General features: G+C 33.6%; 1 protein-coding gene across 3 annotated transcripts in view; it reads right to left on the reverse strand.

The window, feature by feature from the left end:
- Nucleotides 1-1,115: 1,115 nt before the first annotated feature.
- Cdc27 (cell division cycle protein 27) overlaps nucleotides 1,116-22,594 on the reverse strand; it is a 44,982-nt gene continuing 23,503 nt past the window's right edge. For all 3 annotated transcript variants that reach the window (XM_071595036.1, XM_071595035.1, XM_071595037.1), the window contains 9 exons: nucleotides 20,988-21,176; nucleotides 19,647-19,968; nucleotides 13,819-13,999; nucleotides 12,565-12,790; nucleotides 7,244-7,371; nucleotides 5,269-5,386; nucleotides 3,302-3,505; nucleotides 2,578-2,761; nucleotides 1,116-2,308 (listed from right to left, as the gene is read on the reverse strand). In XM_071595036.1, coding sequence (XP_071451137.1) covers nucleotides 2,184-2,308; nucleotides 2,578-2,761; nucleotides 3,302-3,505; nucleotides 5,269-5,386; nucleotides 7,244-7,371; nucleotides 12,565-12,790; nucleotides 13,819-13,999; nucleotides 19,647-19,968; nucleotides 20,988-21,176 — 1,677 coding nt within the window. In that variant the 3' untranslated portion in view covers nucleotides 1,116-2,183. The remainder of the gene's footprint in view (nucleotides 2,309-2,577; nucleotides 2,762-3,301; nucleotides 3,506-5,268; nucleotides 5,387-7,243; nucleotides 7,372-12,564; nucleotides 12,791-13,818; nucleotides 14,000-19,646; nucleotides 19,969-20,987; nucleotides 21,177-22,594) is intronic.

The following is a 22,594-nucleotide window of genomic DNA, read 5'->3' on the forward strand; positions in this document are numbered from 1 at the left end:
TTAATTACAAATGCCACTAATCACAGACTTTCAAATGCCAATTTTATATAGTTCATCATCAACTTTTCAACAGACGTACACAAACTACTAATCATCAGGAAACTAAACCTGGTCCCCAAGTTCAATTGCTGTACACTACCTTTCCAACTCTCTTTTTTTCACACCAACTTAATGCCTCTATCGTGTCAGTAGTAATAGCATTACATTAAATAGACTAAGAAATAAAAAATTATTAATATGTGAAAAACACCACCATTAAAAATTTCCAACTGCATAGCCACAAATAACTAAATAATACGAAATGAAACACCAATGAAAGCAATACTTAACGCTTATTGAATAATGTGTCCTAATGCCAAAGCTTAGCGAAGGAAACAAAGTAGCATTCCACTGGTGTAAATCACTACACACATCAAATCAAATGGAGCAATAAGCCAAATATAATGTATGTACATGTAGCACAAGACGGATAAAAACAGAAAAGATCACATGATGAAAAATGTAAGGACTCAATATCATCCACCTCAGAATCTTGGCTAGTTTTTGAAAGGATATATGAAATAACAGTTTTATAAGACAATTGGTCATTGAAGCAAGATGACAGGCGTAAATTGGAGGATTTGCAGAAGTGAGTATGGGGAACGATTGAAAAAGTAATATGGATGTAAATGAAAAAAATGAGAAGGTATCAAGCATGGGGGGGGAGGAGAAAGGACTGCTGGGAGAAATCCATAGGAGGCTGGAAAAGTGGATGCATAGCATTTTGATAGGTGACGGAATGTTGGAGTAAGTTGGGCAAATGAGGAAGGGCGGGAAAAGCATGTTGGATATATGAAGAGGGGCAGAATGTATGCAGAATTGAATATAAGTTCAATGTAGTGTGGGGAGTCAGGTTGTGTCCCTTTAAGAGTAACCTAAGAAATTTAGTGATGCTAAGTTTATCAGTCCAAAACATACCTTCCACATTAGGCTACCAAATAATAGTATGAAATACCACACATTAAGCAAGTATTCAAGTAAGTGACAAAATTAAGTACACTAATACATGCAAAAAATAAGGTCAATCAAAAGGATAACACAGAATGAAGTAAACAAATTTCATTTACTTTCAAGAAACCAATTTATTTCCTCAATTAGCTGCTGTTTTTTGCAATGATAACATGTGATGATGTTGGTTTATGCTTTTTAATAATTTACAGTTTTCAAGCCATCTGGCAACAATTCATTTAATAATTACAACTCTCACAAATATGAGTATGAAATCTTATTACTTATGTACAACTACACCACATACTTTCAAGGACACTCACATCTTGCCACAGGGTAAAGGAAATCACTCATCATACTAACCCAGGCACACATTGGGTGATTGATTAGGACAATATGGAAAGCAGAATTATGTTATCAAAAGCTTATTATCCCAAAACATTTACATAATTGGTCCTTCCACACTCCACATGCTTCATAAATTTTACATGATCAATTGATTCATCCAGAGTGATGAAAACAACTCACCTACTGTATTAAGCTGATCAAGTCCACTGGGAATATTTCTTTATGATACAGACACAGACCGAAAGTAAAAATAAATCAGCTACAATATTACAAAAAATATCAGTGAGTACTTCCTCAGGCTAGCATCTTCAGTCAGTTCTAGGTTAACTTTTGACCACATCAATTGCTCAATCAAAGGAAACTCTTTACAAAAACACACAACACAAGCACACACACCTACATCAATATGGATAAGCTAACAATGACCTAGAAAAAGATGGCCAGGAGGGAATTTTCTCTTCCTAAACTGCCACAGTTGGATATTGCAGGAATGCAAATGACATCCTCAAAGAATGCACTCATCAACAGTCCACTTCAAATGTCAAACCACACATATTCCAGTCAAAACCAATGAAAGCAGCACAAAAAAATGATGTTTTTGGAATTGAAGACTACAGGCAAAATTCAAGAATAACAGAATATTTTAACATTTATTTCATCAATGGGTGAGGGTAACAATAATATTCACCTCAAAGGTGTTATGCAATTAACAGGAAGGGAAGAATATGGACTGAAAACTGAGAATGATGAAAGAATGGATAGCACATAATGTATTCTAAATCCTTCATCATTAAACTTTCAATTAAGTTTCTTTTTGGTAATTCAATCAAATGAGGGCCTGCTCATTATTACAGACTTTCATCACTTTCACTCGAGGGCAATGTGGAGAAATGAGGGAGGCCCTCCGAGCTTAGGCGCTCAAATGCAGCTGACGTAGAAGGTGTCGTTGGGTTTCCCTCATTGGCTTCAGCACCTATGAAAGAGACAAACAAATTTACCAAGGGCTTTAAAAAAAAAAAAAATAGGAATGAGAAGAAACCAACGTACAACATTCAGTAAACATTAATTTGGAATTCATCTTTAGACCTTTCAATGACAGAAATCCTAAGAAATAATTTTCTTCAAAAGCCAGAAGGCATTAATTAAATAATGCAACCAAATGTAAACCTAAGAAATATCTACATAAAAATTATGCAGTTCAGAAATTCGATAAGGAATTAAATAATGGACGAAGAACAATACCTGGGGTAAAAGGAAGTGTGCTAACGGTAGAAGCAGTTGATGCTGACACTTCTTCTGCTTGACTTCTACTCACAGCTGGATCAATTGCTTCCTTAATTTGACTATTGGCTCCCTTGGGATCAAGGTCCATTGCCCAGCTAAAATGCATTAATGCTAAATGTGTGTTTCCAAGTTTATTGTGGACCTGAAATATGATTGACATTAGTGTAATGATGATTTCATATCTGAATTGCAATCCACATCTAGATGAACTTAAGTTGCTTCAAATCTATTTTTATCATTAGGATAGAACACTGTATCTTTGAATCAAAGACGAGAAACGTCTTCTTTTTCCAGCCACTAAAAACCTGAATGCAACTTTAAGATAAAAAAAAATTATGGGCAGCGACTTATTCAGGGTTAATGATTTAAAATAAGGCTAATGAAAATTGAATGACTATATTTAACACATGAGCTGCAGATAATTTAAGGTTTATGTTTCATAGAATCAATTGCTTGTTCAAAATCTCTCTTCAATAAATTATTAACTTATTTTTGGGCACATATTCACTATTCATTTTCATTTTAATTTATGAAACTAATTTGAGCTAATTTTGTCAAAGACTTGTTTACACTTGAGCCAAGAATTCTAGTCACTATTTTAGGATTAAAGTGTTACATTTCAACTTTTACTCAAAGAATACAGCATATCTCCAACAAAGAATCTAATTTGACGAGTACTTACTTTTCCAATGAGAAAGTAGACCTGAGATTCCTTAGGAACTATTTCTTTGAGTTCTTCTAACTCACGCAACGCATCTGAATGCCTATCTATGTTGAAGTATATAGAAGCCCTATGGAATTTAGAGAGTGGATTTTTGGGTTCCAGAGCAATTGCAGCGTTTAACGTTTGCAATGCTTTCTCAGTCTGCTGCATTGCATGCTGAACCTGTGAATTACCAATATAAATTATCAAAAGTTTTATGGAAAGCAACAGTTAGAAAATGCATGCACATTTATGCATACAAATGCATGCATATTTTTCCAGTACTATCCATTTACCAGACAAATGAGCTATGCAATCAATTCAATACCTAATTAGAAAATTTTGCACTCTGCTGAGTAATTATGACCATAAGAATTATCAGCATATATTCACCAAATCATTATCAAAGATAATAAAAAACGAAACCTGAATACGTTAACATTGTTTATGCAACTAAATGTTGCTAGAGAAATAGTTTTTTGCTTGCTTTAGATAATTAAATTCACTGATTTATTTCTAAGGCCTGGAAATCTTTCAATAAAATGCTTTTTCTGGAGTATTTCATTTATTCCAATATAGAAACCAAGCAAAATATCTGTGATAACTGCTGTTCGTAAATCACTCCTTACATGAGATAGCATGATTCTAATGAACAACATTTTCAATTCTTTTTAAATAGTAATAATTTATTTCAAACATTAATCTGAATTCACATCTACTAGGAAAATTCAAATAGATAATTTTCCATGACTTCTTCATAGAAATATGATAATTAAAAGCATACCTGTTTTAATTTTATTTAGTGGGAAAACATTGAGCACATTTTTTTCCTAACATCTGAATGAAATGGACTAGGTTTGTGGAGGAAAAGGACACTGTAGGTACTTAATAACCTTTATAAAGTAATCTGGCAGGAGGGTACATATTGAGGGCCAATAGATTTTTACAAAGCAAAACATCAATAATATGTAGCAATCAATTGAATTAAATATCTGGATTTATCATGAAACCTGGTAAATTGACAGTAGGCCTCAGTAACACTTTGCTTAGCTGTGGTGCCAAGAAAGCAAGTTGCAATCCAGACACATATAACCCATACCATGATGAAAATTAATTGGCTTATTTTAATACGAGCAAAAACTGAAGTTTGCACTGTATGCAATCAACACAAGTAAGAAAACCTAGAAGTAATAGTTTTTTATTTTCAGTTTCTCTATTTTGACCATCTTATTTATGAGGGTAAGCTAATAAATAAGTCAAAAAACCCAAGTAAGACAAATGCAGGAGCTGTCACAAGCAATTCATTGGGACCACTTGGAACATCCCCCTTAGTCCTGACTTGGCCCCCAGTGATTTTAATGGGTTTGGGCCCTTAACTAAATATTTGGGTTTTGATTAAGGTTGACGATATTAAATTGATGATTAAACATGAGGTTATATACTCATTGGTAAATAAAAGACTTATTTGCTGCCCATTATCAAGGACTTGTAAAAATATGGCATGTGTCTGAATGTACAGGGTGAATTTGTAGAAAAGTGAAATTATTGCCTCCATCCAGATTTGCAAGTTGTTTATTGACACCCATGTAGGTGAGCAATGTCTAGAGGTCTTGGAGATAATGGATAATTTTATTCCCTGGATCATTTGAGGTTCAGAAAGAACTTTGATAACTTGCTTTATGATTATTCTCCCGTCAGGAGAATGCTAATAGAAAATTATAAATTGTTACACTGGTGGTATATCAGGCTAATATTCTTCCTGAAAGGAGACTTACTGTTACTGTAAATTGGATTGAACAACTTTTACAAGAGACAAGATTAATATTCCTTTTCACCAAGTCACACATTACATTCAGTCATGAAGTGAGAATACTATCTTAAGGAAGAAAACAACACCATATCTAGAAGCAAAAGGAGAAGAAGTAACAATATTTCATCATACTTACTACACCAATATGGCATAAAAGGAGAGCACTTTGCGGATTAATGGACAGGGCTTTTTTAAAGTGCATTTCAGCTAACTGGTATCTCTCTTGCTTGAAATATACAGTTCCTATTCCATACCTATACAATAGTGAAGAATAATGAACATAAGAAACACATTTCAATCCACATGTCCTAATGATCTATGCACTAGTCGGCAAATAAAAGCCATCTGGAATTGTTCTCATGGCAAATGCATGGAACAAACTTTGTACAGTGATAATATACCCTTTTGATATTTTTTCATCCAAAAACATATTAATGAAACTAAACAATTTGACTGGGTACGTTGATGGGAAAGTAGTAGCTATGAACAAGAATTCCAAAAGGGTTCTATATTATTGATTGAGCATATGTAATTAATTACTCTTTCAAAGCAATTCAAGTACACTTTGATTAAATTTTAACATATTATCTACAATTTAATAACCCAAATTCCAATGTTTATGCCTTTCTCTGGCACAAAAAGGCCAAACTATTATTATTTGCCCGCCAGGTTGATCAGCTGGGCAACACCTGTTAATCCAAATGCTGTGGGCATGAGTCATGTATCAACACTGACAGCACAGTCCCTTGGAAACCTTATGAAAATTAAGGTACACATGACAAATATATGATAATTTTACAAACAGATACTAAGTTAGGGAAAAATGACCCATTAAAGAGTGAAACACTGAAAAATTATTTTCTAATGAACCTGGAGGCCCAATACTATATTGTGGATCTGATAATCCATGATCGTTTGATCATTGAATTAATTAAAGATAGTAAAAAAGAATAGTTATTTTTATATCTATTAACGAGGACACCTAATTCCAGCATTGCTTATCAAAATACAACACTACTAGAGACAAAACCTAATGCTTAAAAATAATTTACAATGATTCTGAATACTTTGTCAAAGAGATTAATACCCAAAGTACTTTAATTTATCTTAAAAAATACAGGGCTGAATAATGTCATGAGGAAAGAATGGGAACTTTGAAATTTAGTTTTCTACTGATAATTAAAGTTCAAATCATAATTTTCTTTAAATAAAAGTATTTCTCATTTGGTCTGGCAACAAGTGTTGGAGCAGAAAAGCAAAGACGAAAAAAGGCCTGGAAATGGGCATATCCTTGGGAGAAGAACCGTTATAATAGACTAGTCCTTTTCCTAAGCACATGATGATGAGCACAATCTTTCTTGCATTGCCTGATCCTTTCTTTACAGTCATAGCAAAACTTCTATCAGATATGGCATAAAATTTTCCACATACACCCCAATGACATCAGCCTGCACTGGAGAATACTGTACTATAAGACAAATGGTAATTATAGAGTGATTATTATAACCTTCATTATGGATTTCCTCCAACACTGAAATGTAATTGGAAATTTCAATACAGCATGAATTCATTATATTTTGAAAAGAATATAATATACTCTACCAAGTGTTCATACCTTGCAGTAATGTAGTGGATTTAAATGGCTCCATAGATATACAATGATAAAAATTCAATATGATTACATACAAATCTAAACACCATGTTTAAAATAATATTTTTGGGGTTACCTAGCAACTGCCTTCAATTAGAGCAGGCCTTTTTGATGATATTTTGCATGCTGCTGGCTAACTATGCTAATGTGAAAAATTATTAATTAATTGGAAATTTCAAGAGCATCCTAATGAAATAGGATGCCTATTACCCCATCTCAACTGCATACTGAGAGCAGATTCCAAAAAACTGTATGAAGAGTAAAATTGATTTGGATGTTTGCATATTAATGATTTATGCCATTATAGCCGAACACACTAAATTACAATTATCTTAACACACTTAATATCGATAACAGATAACACAATCAACCCAAGGCCAATGAAAATCTAATACAAAGCTCCTTGTTACACCATTATAAATAAGAGGCTCACACTTGTAAACAATAGCATTTTACTCACCAGGCATTATAATGTCTACTGTCCACTCTTAAAGCACTACGAAAACAGCTCATTGCCTTTTCCATCTCCTCTGTAGTGTAGTACTCATGCCCAAGTAATGTGAATGCATAAGCGAAATTTGGATCAACCTAAGAGATTCCAATGTAACAAAATTAGTGAGGTGAAATGAATGATTTTTCTAAGCAGAAAACTTAATTGCAATGTTTATGCTATGCAAAAGCCATACTTCTTTTTACATTTTATCCATGCTTTTAATAGTATCATGTTTAGTTCATGCCTGTCAACAAATTTTTACCATACACAAAAGGACTTAAGTTTACCAGTACCACAAAAATGAATGGCCATTATTAAATTCATGTTATTTCAATGTTACAAACTTCTGTGCAGTGCAATAAAAAAAAAAATGAATTTGTTTGGCAATGCCATCTTATTTCAGATGCTATAATAATATTTTCAATTCCAGTTGATGTCAGTACGTTATATAAATTTAAATTTAATAATGTAGGCCTATGTATACATATGCTTACACATTTTTTAAAGGTTTAACATACATCAGGGATGGCAAACCTTCGACCATTGAGTACCAATGTTTACGGACGTAATGAGAGTATCCTCTTGACTCGAACGCCAACCCATCGTGTGATGACTGTGGAATTGCCCATAACACCTCTCAGCCCTGCGTGTGTGGCACACATACCATAGGTTTGCCACCCTTGATATTGATTCATCCTGCAAATGTGGAATTTCACCTTTCCTCCCTAACTGGTGAATGAGCAATCCCAAAATACATGTGTCTACACAGATATGCTATCCGATAATCTCTGCCTCATCCAGAATGAACTAAGTCCAATGAAAAAACCCTTCCCAAGACATTAATTAAATGCACTGGTTTTGTCGCAACAGTCGACATCATCAGGTGACCCGATTTCAGTGGAACTTAAAAAATTTTATTTTATAATCTCAAAAACAAAAGATTATGATGTGTACTTCAGCATAGAAAAATTGAAATATCCATACAGTGAAATTTGAAGCCATTATTTAGTACTCCGACTTCCAGAAATACAGTTAATTTTGAAAATTCTCCCTGAGATATTGCTCACCACTAAGTGTTTGCGTATCATTAAGTTATATGAATTCATAATGAACAAATCACATTTCTGCTAATTGTTTCCTGCAAAAACTTCTGTCTCCAAAAATATAACTTTTTAGTACCCTCCTGAAAATACAGTGGAGGAGATAAGGAACACTACAAATACTTTAACAAAACTCAATGGCTATCCCTCTCTCATGTCTGTCTGCCAAAGAAATATAAAATGCTAACTTTGCCCTGACTAGAAGAACTCTAATGTCATCCAAATTCCAGGAAAAATATAGCAGGTGATTAGAACAACTTTGCTGGAAGTAATTATTTTTAGACATTTAGAGAACTCTGAATACTAAATTCATCTCGCAATATAAACTCATTCAATAAAAATCTACTTGCTAAATATTCTGACATCATGATTCACTATCGATGATGATTTATCAGCCTTATGTTATTTTTCAAACCCAGATAAAATACAACATCAAGTTCATGTTTTAAATAAGGCAAAGTTCCATTAAGACCATGGCTTTTCTATAACTTGGGGACTAATGATCTTCAGAAAATACTGTGAGCTGTAATCATCAGTTTCATGGAAATTTACCTCACAAGAGAGATAAAACTTGCATGTTCCTTAATACATTATTTTGGCAATACATTAAGTAGGGAAGAATTTATAAGATATCAGTTCACCTTAGAATATTATTATAAGGAGGTGAAAAATAGCCAAAAAATCAAATTAAATCTTAAATGTATCAGCATTAATGTGCAAAAAATTATAATTTTGAGATTGTGCATATGGTAAACAGTGTACGAAATGTGTGAGGTGCAGTAATTGGCATCCACATGATGTTTACAAAGGTTGGCCAGAAACAAACACAGATGACCCAATTAACATCATCTGAGGAAGCATTCATAAAGTGAGTGTGTTGCCTTGGTATCTATTTAACAACTATGATTGTAACAAGATGGTAATGACAAGCAAATTTAGCACTGTTTTTGGAGCATTGGACCATGTTTCATGCTCTCTTTAAAGAGATATTTCATTTGCAATCATTTTATTTATGAAACTTCAAAATAAAATAACAAATATTTTAATATGATTTATAGATACATGCATTATCATTATTATTATTATTATTTAGTAAAATCTTACTTAATCTACATATCATACCTACAAGCACTCCTCCAATTTCAAAATAAAATGCCAAAACCTATAAATTAGTTTTTTCAAACTTGGAAATATGTTAACTATTAAAAGATTACCATTTGTAAAATGTCCTTTCTTCTAGACTCAGAACTAAGATTTATTGAAATAAAGTGAATTTTTCTTGATAAGACTTCTGTCGCACAAATAATGCCTGAAAATACCTTTTTCATGAAGTTTGTCCATTAATCTACAAGATTCTTTGCCATCAGAAAAAAGAGTACAAACTGAAAATAGCAATAAACTATGATGACTTAATAGTCATGTATGCTGGTGCTGTCAATTGGAAAGGATTATCGACTAAATTTGTTGAGATGTATTAAAACTAGCTGAATGCAACAAGTACTCCATTTCTAAACTAGATTTTCCGCTTCCCATATCTAATGAGACTACGGTCTACACAATCTCATCTAAGTCATGATAAAGAGAATTGTATTGAATCTCCTTTTTTCAGGACAAAAACCATTTTAAGATGTTGACAACATACTTTAGACACAAAGAATAAAACACCCTCTGTTTATGGGTCAGCATGTAATTTACAGTGACATTAACTTACAGCAGTATGGCAAATGACAAAAGCAAATACTTTTAAGGGCACTTTTACCAAAAATCCATTTTTTATTGACCTTTCCATGAAAATATGTTTAGCTCAATCATATTTTTGTCCGGATGCTGGGATGGGCTCCTTCTGCATGAACTAATATTCAGTTCAGGCACGTCATGTATTGTCTGGGGCAAATCAAGAATTGAGGTTCTCAAATAAATTTATTTTAGCAATAATAATTATTAACCTCTTCTTTTTGCAAAAGTTGGAAAAAACAATTTACATAACATTTTTGCAATTTCAAGGGCTTTAAATTTTACTGCTTACCCTTCTCCTAAATGCCTAAAATGCTAACGGCAATTAAAACTTTTGAGAGGTACAGACACAATATGAAAAAGTGAGTAGTAATTTTATCAACTTCTTTGTTTTTACATCGAGAAGCATCTATTAAACCATTTCCATAAAACTAGCATAAAAACTGTGAAACCTAAAGTTAAGCTTCAATAATTTAATTAACTGACCAAATTTTGATGCTTATGCTGTATCCAATAGGTATCATTTAGTTCTGGTTAGAAATCTGGTCATGACTTAAATACAGAGTTGACAGTTTCAGCATACACATAAATTATATTTAATTAGAATTAAAATTAGAATACTACATTGATCAAAAAGTTCCCGGAATTTATTCAGAAAATTAAAAATACAAGTTTATTCATCTAAATCTATATTGTCCCCTTCAAAGTAATCCCCATCGACTGCAACACACTTATGCCAGCGCTTGATCCAATCCTCGAAACATTTTTTATATTTGGTTTTCGGTATGTCCATCAGTGCTTCCTGCGATTTTTCCATTACTTCCTCTCGGCTGCTAAAACGCGTTCCCCGTAATGGTTTTTTAACTCGATTGAACAGAAAGAAGTCACAGGGAGCCAAATCAGGTGAATTCGGTGGCTGTTGGATGGTATTTGTTGCATTTTTCGTCAAAAAATTACGAATAATGATAGCACTGTGCGACGGTGCGTTATCATGGTGCAAAATCCACGAGTTTTCTGCCCACATTTCTGGTCTCTTTTGGCGAATTGCTTCACGCAAACGTCTCATAACGCCCAAATAATACTCTTTGTTTACTGTCTGGCCTTCTGGCAAAAATTCATGATGCACTACACCGTTGTAATCCATGAAAACCGTCAGCATTGCCTTCTTTTTTGACTGAAAACGACGTGGTTTTTTTGGTCTCGGTTCATTTGGTGAACGCCATTCACTTGCCTGATGTCTGGATTGCGTGTCGTACTCATAAACCCACGTCTCGTCTCCAGTAATGATCCTTTTGATGAATGTGGGATCGGATTCAGCCTCGCAAATCATGTCTTTTGCGACGTCAACACGGTCTCTTTTTTGCATGAAATTGAGGTCTTTTGGCACCAACTTTGCTGCTACACGACGGAAACCCAAATCATTAACCACACTGTCTTGGGCGGATCCATAGGCAATGTTCAAGTCCTCCGCTATTTCTCTGATGGTTAATTTGCGGTTATTGACCAACATTTCTTTTACTTTATCAATTTATTCACCGACTTTCGATGTCGATGGTCTGCCACTGCATTCATCATCTTCGATTGACTCACGACCACTTCTGAACCGCTCGTGCCACTGGTAAACGACCGTTTTTTTTAGAGAATCGTTGCCGAAAAACTTTTCCAACATTTCCAACGTCCGTGCACCACTAAATCCGTTTTTTACGCAAAATTTAATACAAGTTCGTTGTTGCAAATTTAAATCCATTTCTGAAATTGTAAAAAATCGCCAACACACACAGAGATAGATGTACTCTTGGCTACGTAACTTTTGCAAATGTCAAGTTGTGACACTAAGATTTAAAGGGAATATCAACAACAGATGTACCAATTTAACAAAAAAAACAGAACTCAAATCGGAACGATGGGAGCGCCACACGGTGGTTATTCCGGGAACTTTTTGATCAAGGTAGTACATACTACAAAGCTTTAGGATCATGCAGTTAAACATCTAATAGTGCTTCTAATCTGGATTCTCTTGAGTAGTTCACAGATCTTTTTATCCAAACGTTAATGGACAAAACTCCTAAAAAACTGGCAACATCTAAAAATTTTTGCATATATAATTTAAACAAATGAGTGAGTTGACACATATTTCCACAACAGTGACAGAATTTAAAAAAATCATGACTGCATAGCTAAATGATGTTAGTTCCTGAAATATCAAAAGCCCATCTTTTTCCAAACAGGACTCGTACAAACAAAAAAGTTAGTATTGACACATTTGTGTGGAATACAGAATTTAAGCAGTTAAGTTGACATTTTCCCATCATATAAACATAACAACTAATCCTATTTAATTGAAAACTAAAAAAATAAATGATTACTAAATAATTGAGTTATAAAACAATGTGACAAATCTCTGAATTGGTTGAGAGCTCACTCAATCACACAGTAATGAATGAAGAGACTTACCAGTACAGCACGGTGGAAGAATTTGATTGCAGTCTCGTGCTCCTTCTGCAGGCTGAAACAATTTCCAGTGGCACACCATGTGGCTGCACAATGCCTGTCTAATCTTACTAAATCTTGTGCCAATGCTGAAAGTGCTACTTCTTTCTGTGTGTGCCAAAGTGAAGTACTGTACAGTTCCATGAGCTGAGTCCTATGGGGTTCTCGTTCTCTCACCTCTGCAAAGTACCTGAAATATCCCAATTGGTTTGTAATAATAATGCAAAATGCATGAAGTCATGGCATGATCTAAAACACAGGATAGTGAAGGTTCAAGATGAAAAAACCATTGATCTCCAGAATACTGTACTAGGATAAGTGTCATCGATGCATTTGTGAATGCAAGTTTTGTGAATGAACATTCCAGAGAGACTAATGCATATATGGGATTCATTTGACATACATAGGAGCAAATAGGAATGTTACTCTTGCCCATAAATGTGACAGTCACTCAAATACATTCCTTGAACTGTGCCATCAATACCTCCTAATGTGACTGCTCCCTCCCAAGAGCCATTTGATGAAAATACCAGATTTTTATTTTGGTCTTAGTTGAACTGTGTTGGATGAAAGTCATGTACAAACTGCAATCCAGAGAGGAAAGAGTAGAGAGAGGGAGAGTATTGAAAGCTTGTTTCCTCTCTTCCACCCAAAAAGGCATATGTCTTTAAAACTGCTTACATCCCCTCATGCGCAAAACTCCAAACATGAATTCAACCAAATCGAAGTCAGTTACTGTACACGTAAGTACCCATCAAACTAAACCCTTTGCAATCATTTACCATTTTATGTGACATATCACTGGCAAGATTCACACAAATGACAACACCTCTGCCCCTTTGCCCAAACATTAGCTTCTGCAAGCTGTCATTTTAAAATTTTTACCCAAGTTCATAAGATTCCATTGAGCATATTCACCAGTGGGCATCTGAATTGGTCCTTTCTTTTTCAGTACATTTTGTAAGTTTTTATAAAAGCACATATTAAAAGATAAAAACAAATTCTAATCAAATTTCTCAAAACATTAAAGTAGACTTCGGAGTGATATGATGTAACTGAAGCATAATGCATGACCATAAATTCTATTTTCTAATGGAGTGAACTGAACATTGCACCATATTCTACAGATAATAAAGTATAACACTGAAACCTTTTGATCACTCATCAAATTCTTTCATGTTTTAAATTGTACATTGAATAACGACTGACAGTACTTACTTGATTGCTGATCGGTAATCGTTGAGGTAATAATAAGCCTTGGCGATGAGGGAAAGGACCCAGCCTGTGTCATGCTGATGTTGAGGAAGATTTTCAAGGCACTCAATAGCTTTCTTGCAATTGAATTGAGACAAATGAAGATAAGCAGTCCCCAGCTCTTGAAACAATGCCATTAAACCCTCTGGCCATGCAAATACAAAGCAATGTAAACAATGTAAATTTTATCTCTAAGAGCTGGCAAATCACATCTTTCTAGCAAATGATCATTTATGGTAAAATCTGTTTTAAAATACAGTGGCAACAGACATAATTATAACTAATGCACAAATTCAGAGCAAGAATAGTGGGCCTACCAGAACAAGCTATGTTATAGTCACTGGTCACTTCATCAGAGGGAGTCCAGGTCAGTACACTACTTTTAACTACTGACTAACTCTGGAATTAGCTATTTTACTTTAAATCAATAATGCTAGTGAACAAGGAGCTAATCAAGGATTGCTTCATTCACTCCGGGGAGTTCAGAAGGAGGATCTGAGTCCCTGAAACTTTGTTTTTGAATAAATGGTTCATTATACAAAGCAAATTAACTAAATAATTTGTAAATTGCATATTTACTAAGCATGAAAGGTACCCACCTCTCCATCAAGTCACTAAAATTGGGGTAATATTGCAAACATTCTTGGGGCAATTACAATGGCCATAATTTTATGGAATTTTAACCTACATTTTACCCAACTGTAAATGAAGACATAGAATAACTACATTACCCAAAAGAAAATGAAGACATGCAAGCACACCCCACCTCCATTAAAAACAATTCCTTCATAGTGAACAGATTGCATTGCTTATTGGGGTTTAAAATTTCGTCAGTTGATTTAAAAAATATTATGTACCCCAATAACATTATTTAATACGTTCAAAAGGTAAAAAACCTGTCCAAACTACTATTTCTAACACCCTGATCTGATCACAACATGAAATTGAAAGTAAAAAATATAGCACTATTGTTAACTTTTAACACAACCTGATTACTGATCACCAATATATAATAGTTTCATGAAATAAGAGGGAAAAACATCAAACATCATCTTCTTGATCTGAACTCTGTAATATCTTTATTACAGCTCATATTTACACCAGTTTAGTATGAGTAGTATGGAATGAATAAATATTAGGTCTAAAAGTCTACAGAGACAAAGTTTCAGGATCATTTTAAAAGATGATTTCACAGTTGCAAATCAATTCTAGAAGACCTATCAGCATAGGGGCAAACAATTAGCTCACTTTCTTTTATCTGAAGTTAGTTAATTTATTTTTACAGGTGAAAAAGATTGCTGAAATGGCATTTTAATGGTTAAAACTTTGCAGGTTACAGGTTAGGCAATTGTGATATAAGATAGAAAAACTATGCAACGATCAGGAGGAATTTTTCTATTTCCAAAAGTTTTCATCAAGTTGAACAACGTCCAGAATCAGGGGAAATTTGTGAATATACCTTTAATATAACAATGATACAGTACCTTTCATACTCAGAAGATGTAGGAGTAAAAACCATCATCATTTAATGCTCCTCTCACAAGAAAATAACACACATGTAATATTTTAACGAGAAACCTATGGCAATTATACATAACAATATATACTGGCTATTAATTAAATATTTATCTTAAGTTTCATGAACCATAGAAGAGATCTAACAGAGAAAACGACATAGAAACTACTGAGTCTTGAAAAATGATGCCCAGAACATAATATATTCTGCAAATTTATACGCCAGTTCTTTCATATCTATAAAATATAAACTTTCCCAAGCCCATTCACATTAGCACTGAGGTTGGTATGGCAGCATGCTTGCTTCGATTTATGTAAATGAAATAAATGCTTCCATCGACACATCATAATATGCAAAGTATGAATTTAGATCACTTGTATTTGCAATTCAATATTAAGAAAACGTCTTTTCATTTTTTACACTAAATAAATAATAGATAGCGCACCGCTAGGCACTTGCCTTGCAAAGCTGTACTTTAAAAATTAGTTTCAGTCGGAAAACCAGTCGTTTTATTCTAAAAAGTAATTTCTTCTCAAGAAAATTAACAATAAAACTTGAAATCATATGCTTTTCACATCCAATCAAGAAATAATAACAGTTAAGCTAACCTAAAGAAAATTCATTCACAGTATTATAATAGAAACAAACTAATGCTAAAAAACACTTTGTCAAGTAAATCATCATGTCCACGAAAACAGCAAATTTAAAAAACTTGAACTTATAGTTCTTCAAAGTTTCAATTGCAAACTCCTTTAAAATATCTTGTGTGAACAGTAAAATATGTATTCTGCATTCCATTCATAAAGTATACCCACTGATTAGAGTATGATAAAGGTATTAAGTTTACACCTCATACCAGCACTACTGAATCAAGGATTACATGTTTACACTGAAAATAGCTATAATTCTACTGGACCTAAAAAATAGCAATTAAGTAACGATAAGCAAAGTGATGGAAGACATTGAATGCACAGAAATGATTTCCAGTAATATGTGAATGAGAAGAAGCACAAAAAAAGTATTGTAACAACATCCAGACCTTTTCAGTTTTCATATGGAGGAACCAAAAATTATCACAATGATATTCATGCTGGGAAAAGAAGACATATGACATACTTGCGACTACCATGCACAGTTGAATTTTTGATTTATTAACAAGGTTTGTAATATAAACAACAAAGTTGTTTACATGAAAAGGTGAAAGAAATGTAAATAAAACAGCCCATACAGTGAAAAGTATGAAGAACCTATCATATATATGTACAATCAGATATAATTACATCCCATTGAAATGACCTACCTGCCATTGATTTACAATTTTGTAGTCTTAACAACTGATAATGCACACATCCATTTATAAGTAAAAAAACCAATAATAGCCCCAAGGAGTGACGAAATGTTTCGTTTCTTCATTTTCATATTCCATTTCTCTTATGCCTCTATCAGGATTCACGTCATCACTAACACTCTTTACTAACTGATTACATTCTGTGAGTCTAAGGGCATAGCAATACATGTAATGTCAAAATCAGTGTTCCTCTTATGTCTACGTAGGTTTAGGGGGAAAATACATTAAAAGTGTATTTTCATGTTATAAAAACAAAACCTCTCATGATTATAACAAAATAAATAATATAAACAAAAATAAGTGAATATATTTAGATGCAATAAATGCACAGTGGACTCCCATTAGGATGTTCCTTGGTAGCACGTTTTCCTTATTTGCATATCTATTCCTTCACTTACTGCTTCAAATCATGAGACGAATTATGGTCAGTACATTTTGGTTACATCTTCTGTATGTTGAAGCACAGACCCAAATTAAAATTTGTCTTTACTGAAGTATACAACATCGAGGTCAAATCAATAGAGAACTTAATTAAAAAGATGCTTTCACCTAATAAATTATCAATATTACTGCAAAAAATATTTAATTTTGGTAAGGATTTGTAAAAAATGGTAGCAGCATGTAGTTAAATAGGAATAATCATGAACGTATATTACTATTTTCTATTAATTATCCTATAGTCCTATTTTATTATTTTGTGATGTCACCTCAACAAGCATTTTAAATGATTTTTGATCAGAAAATGTTGGTCTCTGTGTCATCAAAATGAGCAAAACAGTAAATACATGTGGTGTGTGTGGAAAAATATGAAAAAGAAGAAGTACTAGGTATTGTGGGGGAGGAGAGAGGATTGATGGAAGAAATCAACAGGAGACACCAAAGACAGAGCATTTTGATTGACAATGAAATGCTGACAAATGTGATTAGAAGGGAAGACGTCAGGTAAGTGAGTTTGGGGAGGAAATGGATAGGAACGTTTGCGGAATGATGAGAGGTAGAACGTATGAAGAATTGAAGAGCAGTTTAATGTAGTATGGGGTACTAGGTTGTGCCCGGTTAGAATAGGAATAATTGTACCAATGCTCAGTGTCCATTAAACACCAAACTTCAATGATTGACTACAAAAATAATAATATTAGCATGTTATCGAAATACAGATTACAAGGGTTTGTTAACAGGAGTAAAACAATGCTCAAATACCAACCAGTGAGAGGCATACAGTTAAAAGCCAAGTTTCACCCGCAGAAATGAGTTTAAATATCCAAGAAACAAACAGTAAATCCTCATGTCAAATATACAGATAGTGGCAAAAGAGTAATACTACTTCTTGCCATTATAAAATTTTAAATACAAATGCATGACAGTAAAAAGGCAGTTGCTCTTTAAGAGATACCTATTAATGCTGAATGCATACTGTATTCAGCAATGTTTTTCTCATCCCCCAATACTGAAATTGTTTGAAATATGATTAATGAAATGAAAGATAATCTTCAAAAAAATTCCAACAGGTCTTCACTGTACAGGATAAAAGCTACATACTGAAAATTTTGAAGCAAGACCTCATTCAGGTAAAGTTTTTTATTTTTGCTCCAGCTTCCACTGATTTTCAATGTTTTTGTTTTATTTCAACTTATTTAAAGAAATGCTAACCATTATCAAAATAAAATGACATTTAAAACAGTCCAACTAATAGGTTTGGAATTATTGTATATGAATACCCCCTGGAAAAAAGAACAGCACAATGCTTTGAGTACTACAATACAAAAATTTCAGAGTTGAAAAATCGTTCGCCTTGACCGGGATTTTGGAGTGTAGAGAACGCCTTAATAGTTTAACTGGATAAAGGACTTGGCCGGACATTGAGGGATCTGGGTTTGTATCCCAGTTAAGATGAATGATTTTTACACTCTGAAATTGTTGCAATGTAATTCATATATTCCGAATGACTCTGTTAATAAAAGTTACTGTCATGGCATCTCCTGCAGTTTCTTGTAATATGCTTCGTGTAGTTCAGATTTTGCAATTGTGAGCAACTAGTCTGATTATCATTTATGAAATGTATTCAAATGCAATGTATGCAAATATAAAGGATCATTGTCGCTCGAAACAAATTTCTAAAAACATTCAGAACATATTTCAACTTTATGTACTACCTATGCCTTTCCACACATGTTGGAATTCATTTCATTCATGACTAAATAGGCAGGTGGGAGGTTACTCTAAAAATGAGGTCATTGTGAACAAAGAACAAGCATCACCATGTAAACCCCATAATGACGTATTGAAAGGTTGAAGGGTCCACACTTATAAAAATTTTAATCATGCAATTCTTACTAATAATTAAATCCAGTTAGCACTTATGATTATAGAATCTGAAGCATTGGGTCCAGGTGAAATTAAATAAACAAGCATAATGTGGTAGCAGAGTTAAAATCTACCATTCAATAACCCTTTTCTTTAAATCTAAATAATAACTCTTGAAAGTTCATTTTTAATGGGGATACCCAGTATTTGTAACAATATTTTGCCGCAGATCATTTTAATATTTTATGAACACTTATTTTGTCTTTTTTCCAAGTATTGCACTATCAGAAAGCAATTATTAACAGACATTGGTCTCTTAGAATTACTTTTAGTGACCCATCAAGGAAAGCAATATATTTGAATTGGACAAATACTATACTCATCTAAATTAACATTTGTTTTTTTAATGACTGACTTACACATTAGCTTCAAATGTTAATCAAGAACTACCTGTTTTGAGTTAGGGAATCATGAACAATCTTGTAATTCACTGTCCCAAATTTTGAATACCAAACACAATGTAAAACATCACCACAGAAGCCATATAAAAATAATTAGAGAAAATTATTAAGGTACATTATAAATTAACCACACTTAAAACTAAGCAAAGCTCTATTTTCTTACCTGCTGACTGCTTCTGAAAGTGCAAACTACGCTCGTTGTAAGATTTCCAGTTTTGATGAGGTCCAACATGTACATTAGTAACTCCACCACTGCTAATGGTTCCTGTGTTGCCAAGAATTCTGCTTTCAGATGTTATTGTTTCTGACTTCTCCATTTCACCTTTTCCCACATTCACAACACCACCTCCTTCACTCCTGTTCTTCTCATTTAAATCACTGAATGAGTTTTTGCTCAACGATGACTTTGTTAAGCGCGTCTTTGTCTTCCTTGATGGTGATTTCGGGGTCACAAACTTATTGCGGTTGGGGCTTTTATTGTTTTCCTGAAAATAGCAAAATACAGCAATAGTGAAGCCTTGATTGAATACATAAATAGTAATTATTTTACTGTTATTTTTTGCAATTACAAGTTCAAACATGAATTTTTGTAAGAAAATGAAATACTAAGAATGTAATTTTAATTCATTTTCAGGAACAAAATTTTTTTGGTCATATGACTCAAAAATATTTTCTAAATTCCACACACAAAGCCAATGAGATGTTTTGAATAGTCAAAAGGGCCAATAAAGTAACTCGAACTTTACTAATGGAAGTAAATGAAAAGACAAGACAATATCAGTTTATTTATTGTTAAAAAATTATGAAGAGGTTTGGTAAAATTTTTCGAGTCAAACTTCTCATTAGCTCTATGAAGACAAGTCTAACAAATTATTATTTCCTTTCTAGACGTGATAATTTCTTTGAAGATAATCAAATTTTGTTTATTATTGCCACAGTTCATAATATGATACCTATCTATTGACAGGAACTATTTGAATGGAAACTGAGAGCTGATATAAGAAAATGGGTAAGAGAAAAAACTATTAATGAAAATAAAACTTATTTTATTCAATCCATGAATGTGAATTTCATATGTCAATATTATCTGTCACATTATTGGTATTCATATGGGTCTACAGGTTTAAAAAGAAAACATAGATTCTGAATTTCCACTGCTCTAAAATAATAAAAAAATTCACATATTTAAAAAGTTATTTATCTTTTAAAACCATTTTTTTCAAAGATTTATGCCTGGCTTCACAATCTTGACCAGTGCAATGCTCAATAATGTTATCCTGCTTAGTAAAGAAAAATGGGAATAAGAAAATAGAAAAAGGCTCAATGTGCAAGTTATCATAACCTGGACTTGAAATATATGGAATCAGGGCCATGTGAAATCACTGTACAAGACAGGAAAATAAGCCGAGGAGAAACACATGAATCAAGTTTATCTGTAAAATACAAAAATGATAACAACACTAATTTTCATGGAATTAAGACTTTAACACAGGGTTAAACTAACCTTCACTGAGTAGCTATTGCTAAATAGTCGTGAACTGCGTCGTACATTAGGGCCACTCTGAAGACCACCAGGCATATTTACAGCGGAAGGTGTTGACGTCACAATGTTGGCAGAGTTGCTTGTATTCCCTGAAGGGCTGAATACCTGCTTGCCCTGCTGCAGTGGTGTGTCTTTCCGACTAATGAGTTGCTGCTCATACAATATAAAATGTACTCAGTCAACAATGCGGTATAAGATAGAAACCAACAGTACCAAAAAATAAAGTCAAACTGAAACACATAACAATCTGGGGAGTAATAAATAGCACAAAAAACAAATTAAAGAAATTCTTAAGTGATATTATGCAATAATAACTATGTAAATATTCAAAACCAATAGCCAATGTAATAATTCTCATATAACCTTCAACATTGTAACACTGTGTCTGCACAAACAACACCAATCAACCAATTGATTGAACAATACACAGATTATGCACTAGAGGATATATAATACAGGGGAGAAACTAGATGAAAACCTGAAACTCATAGGTGATGGTCAAGAATTTTGGGGCACATCTTAATGTTTAGAATTAATAGCACACTAATGAGGCCTACTACAGTTCAAAATAAAATGAACAACACCTCCGACATCAAAGAAAACCAGGAGCATGACTTTGATTTTTGATCAGCTTTTCTTGATATTTTGGTCTTATTTAATCCACTTGAAAATGGATGTTTTCTTCAGGGCATTATCACCGTAAACAGCAGTCAAGATTTCAGTAAAATCTTGATAACTTTCTCCAAACTTCACCAATTAACTTTACATCAATTCGTTGATTCGTGATTTCGTCAATTTCCATTTTCGACAAACCGTAAAAACAAGGACAACAGAAACTAACATAACTGGTACCATATGCACAGCTTGACGATCCACCAAGCACAGATGGCTAATTGGGTCTCAGGCAACTAGCGCCTCTAGTGGGCAAGGCTATAGTCTGCGCCATGGCAGCCAGATTGCACCAGTTCACGCATTTATTGCACAGGCCACATTTGCAAGAGCCATCAGCAAAAGTTCATTAGAAAGTTAGTAATGTTCAATAAGTCGGATGCAGTAGTCCAGGAGTAGAGCGTTTGACTACTGACCGGAGGGCCAAGGTTTGATTCCCGGGCAAGCCTCTGTGGGCACCTACAGCTCCACCCAAGCTATGTAATTTTTCGGGTACCAGATCTTCCTGGGAAACCATAACCAGCCCAGGGAAATAAACTACCCTACCCTGATGTGTGAATTTCACATACCATATAGGGCTTTTACTGGGTGAACTCCATCATCACCTACCAAACTGACCTTCGGGTTGAATACTGTGTTTATTTTTTTAAAAATGTTCAATAAATAGCTTGCTAATAAACTTGCTAATAAACCGGCATTTAGAAAAGGTAGCAGGATAAAAGAAATAATAATAAGAATGAAATATGAATTGAAAGCAATTCAAATTACATGTGTGAATATTCTACAGGGATTTTAAAGGGCCTTTAAATAATTTGCAAAGTCAATGATACAAGTTTACTCATTAGCCAATTTGCCAACAGTAGGCCCAAGGATAAAATGAATGACTGCTGGCAATGAAT

Source organism: Hetaerina americana, unplaced genomic scaffold (assembly GCF_022747635.1).
Source record: "Hetaerina americana unplaced genomic scaffold, ioHetAmer1.1.p SCAF_7, whole genome shotgun sequence".
Lineage (NCBI taxonomy): Eukaryota > Metazoa > Arthropoda > Insecta > Odonata > Calopterygidae > Hetaerina > Hetaerina americana.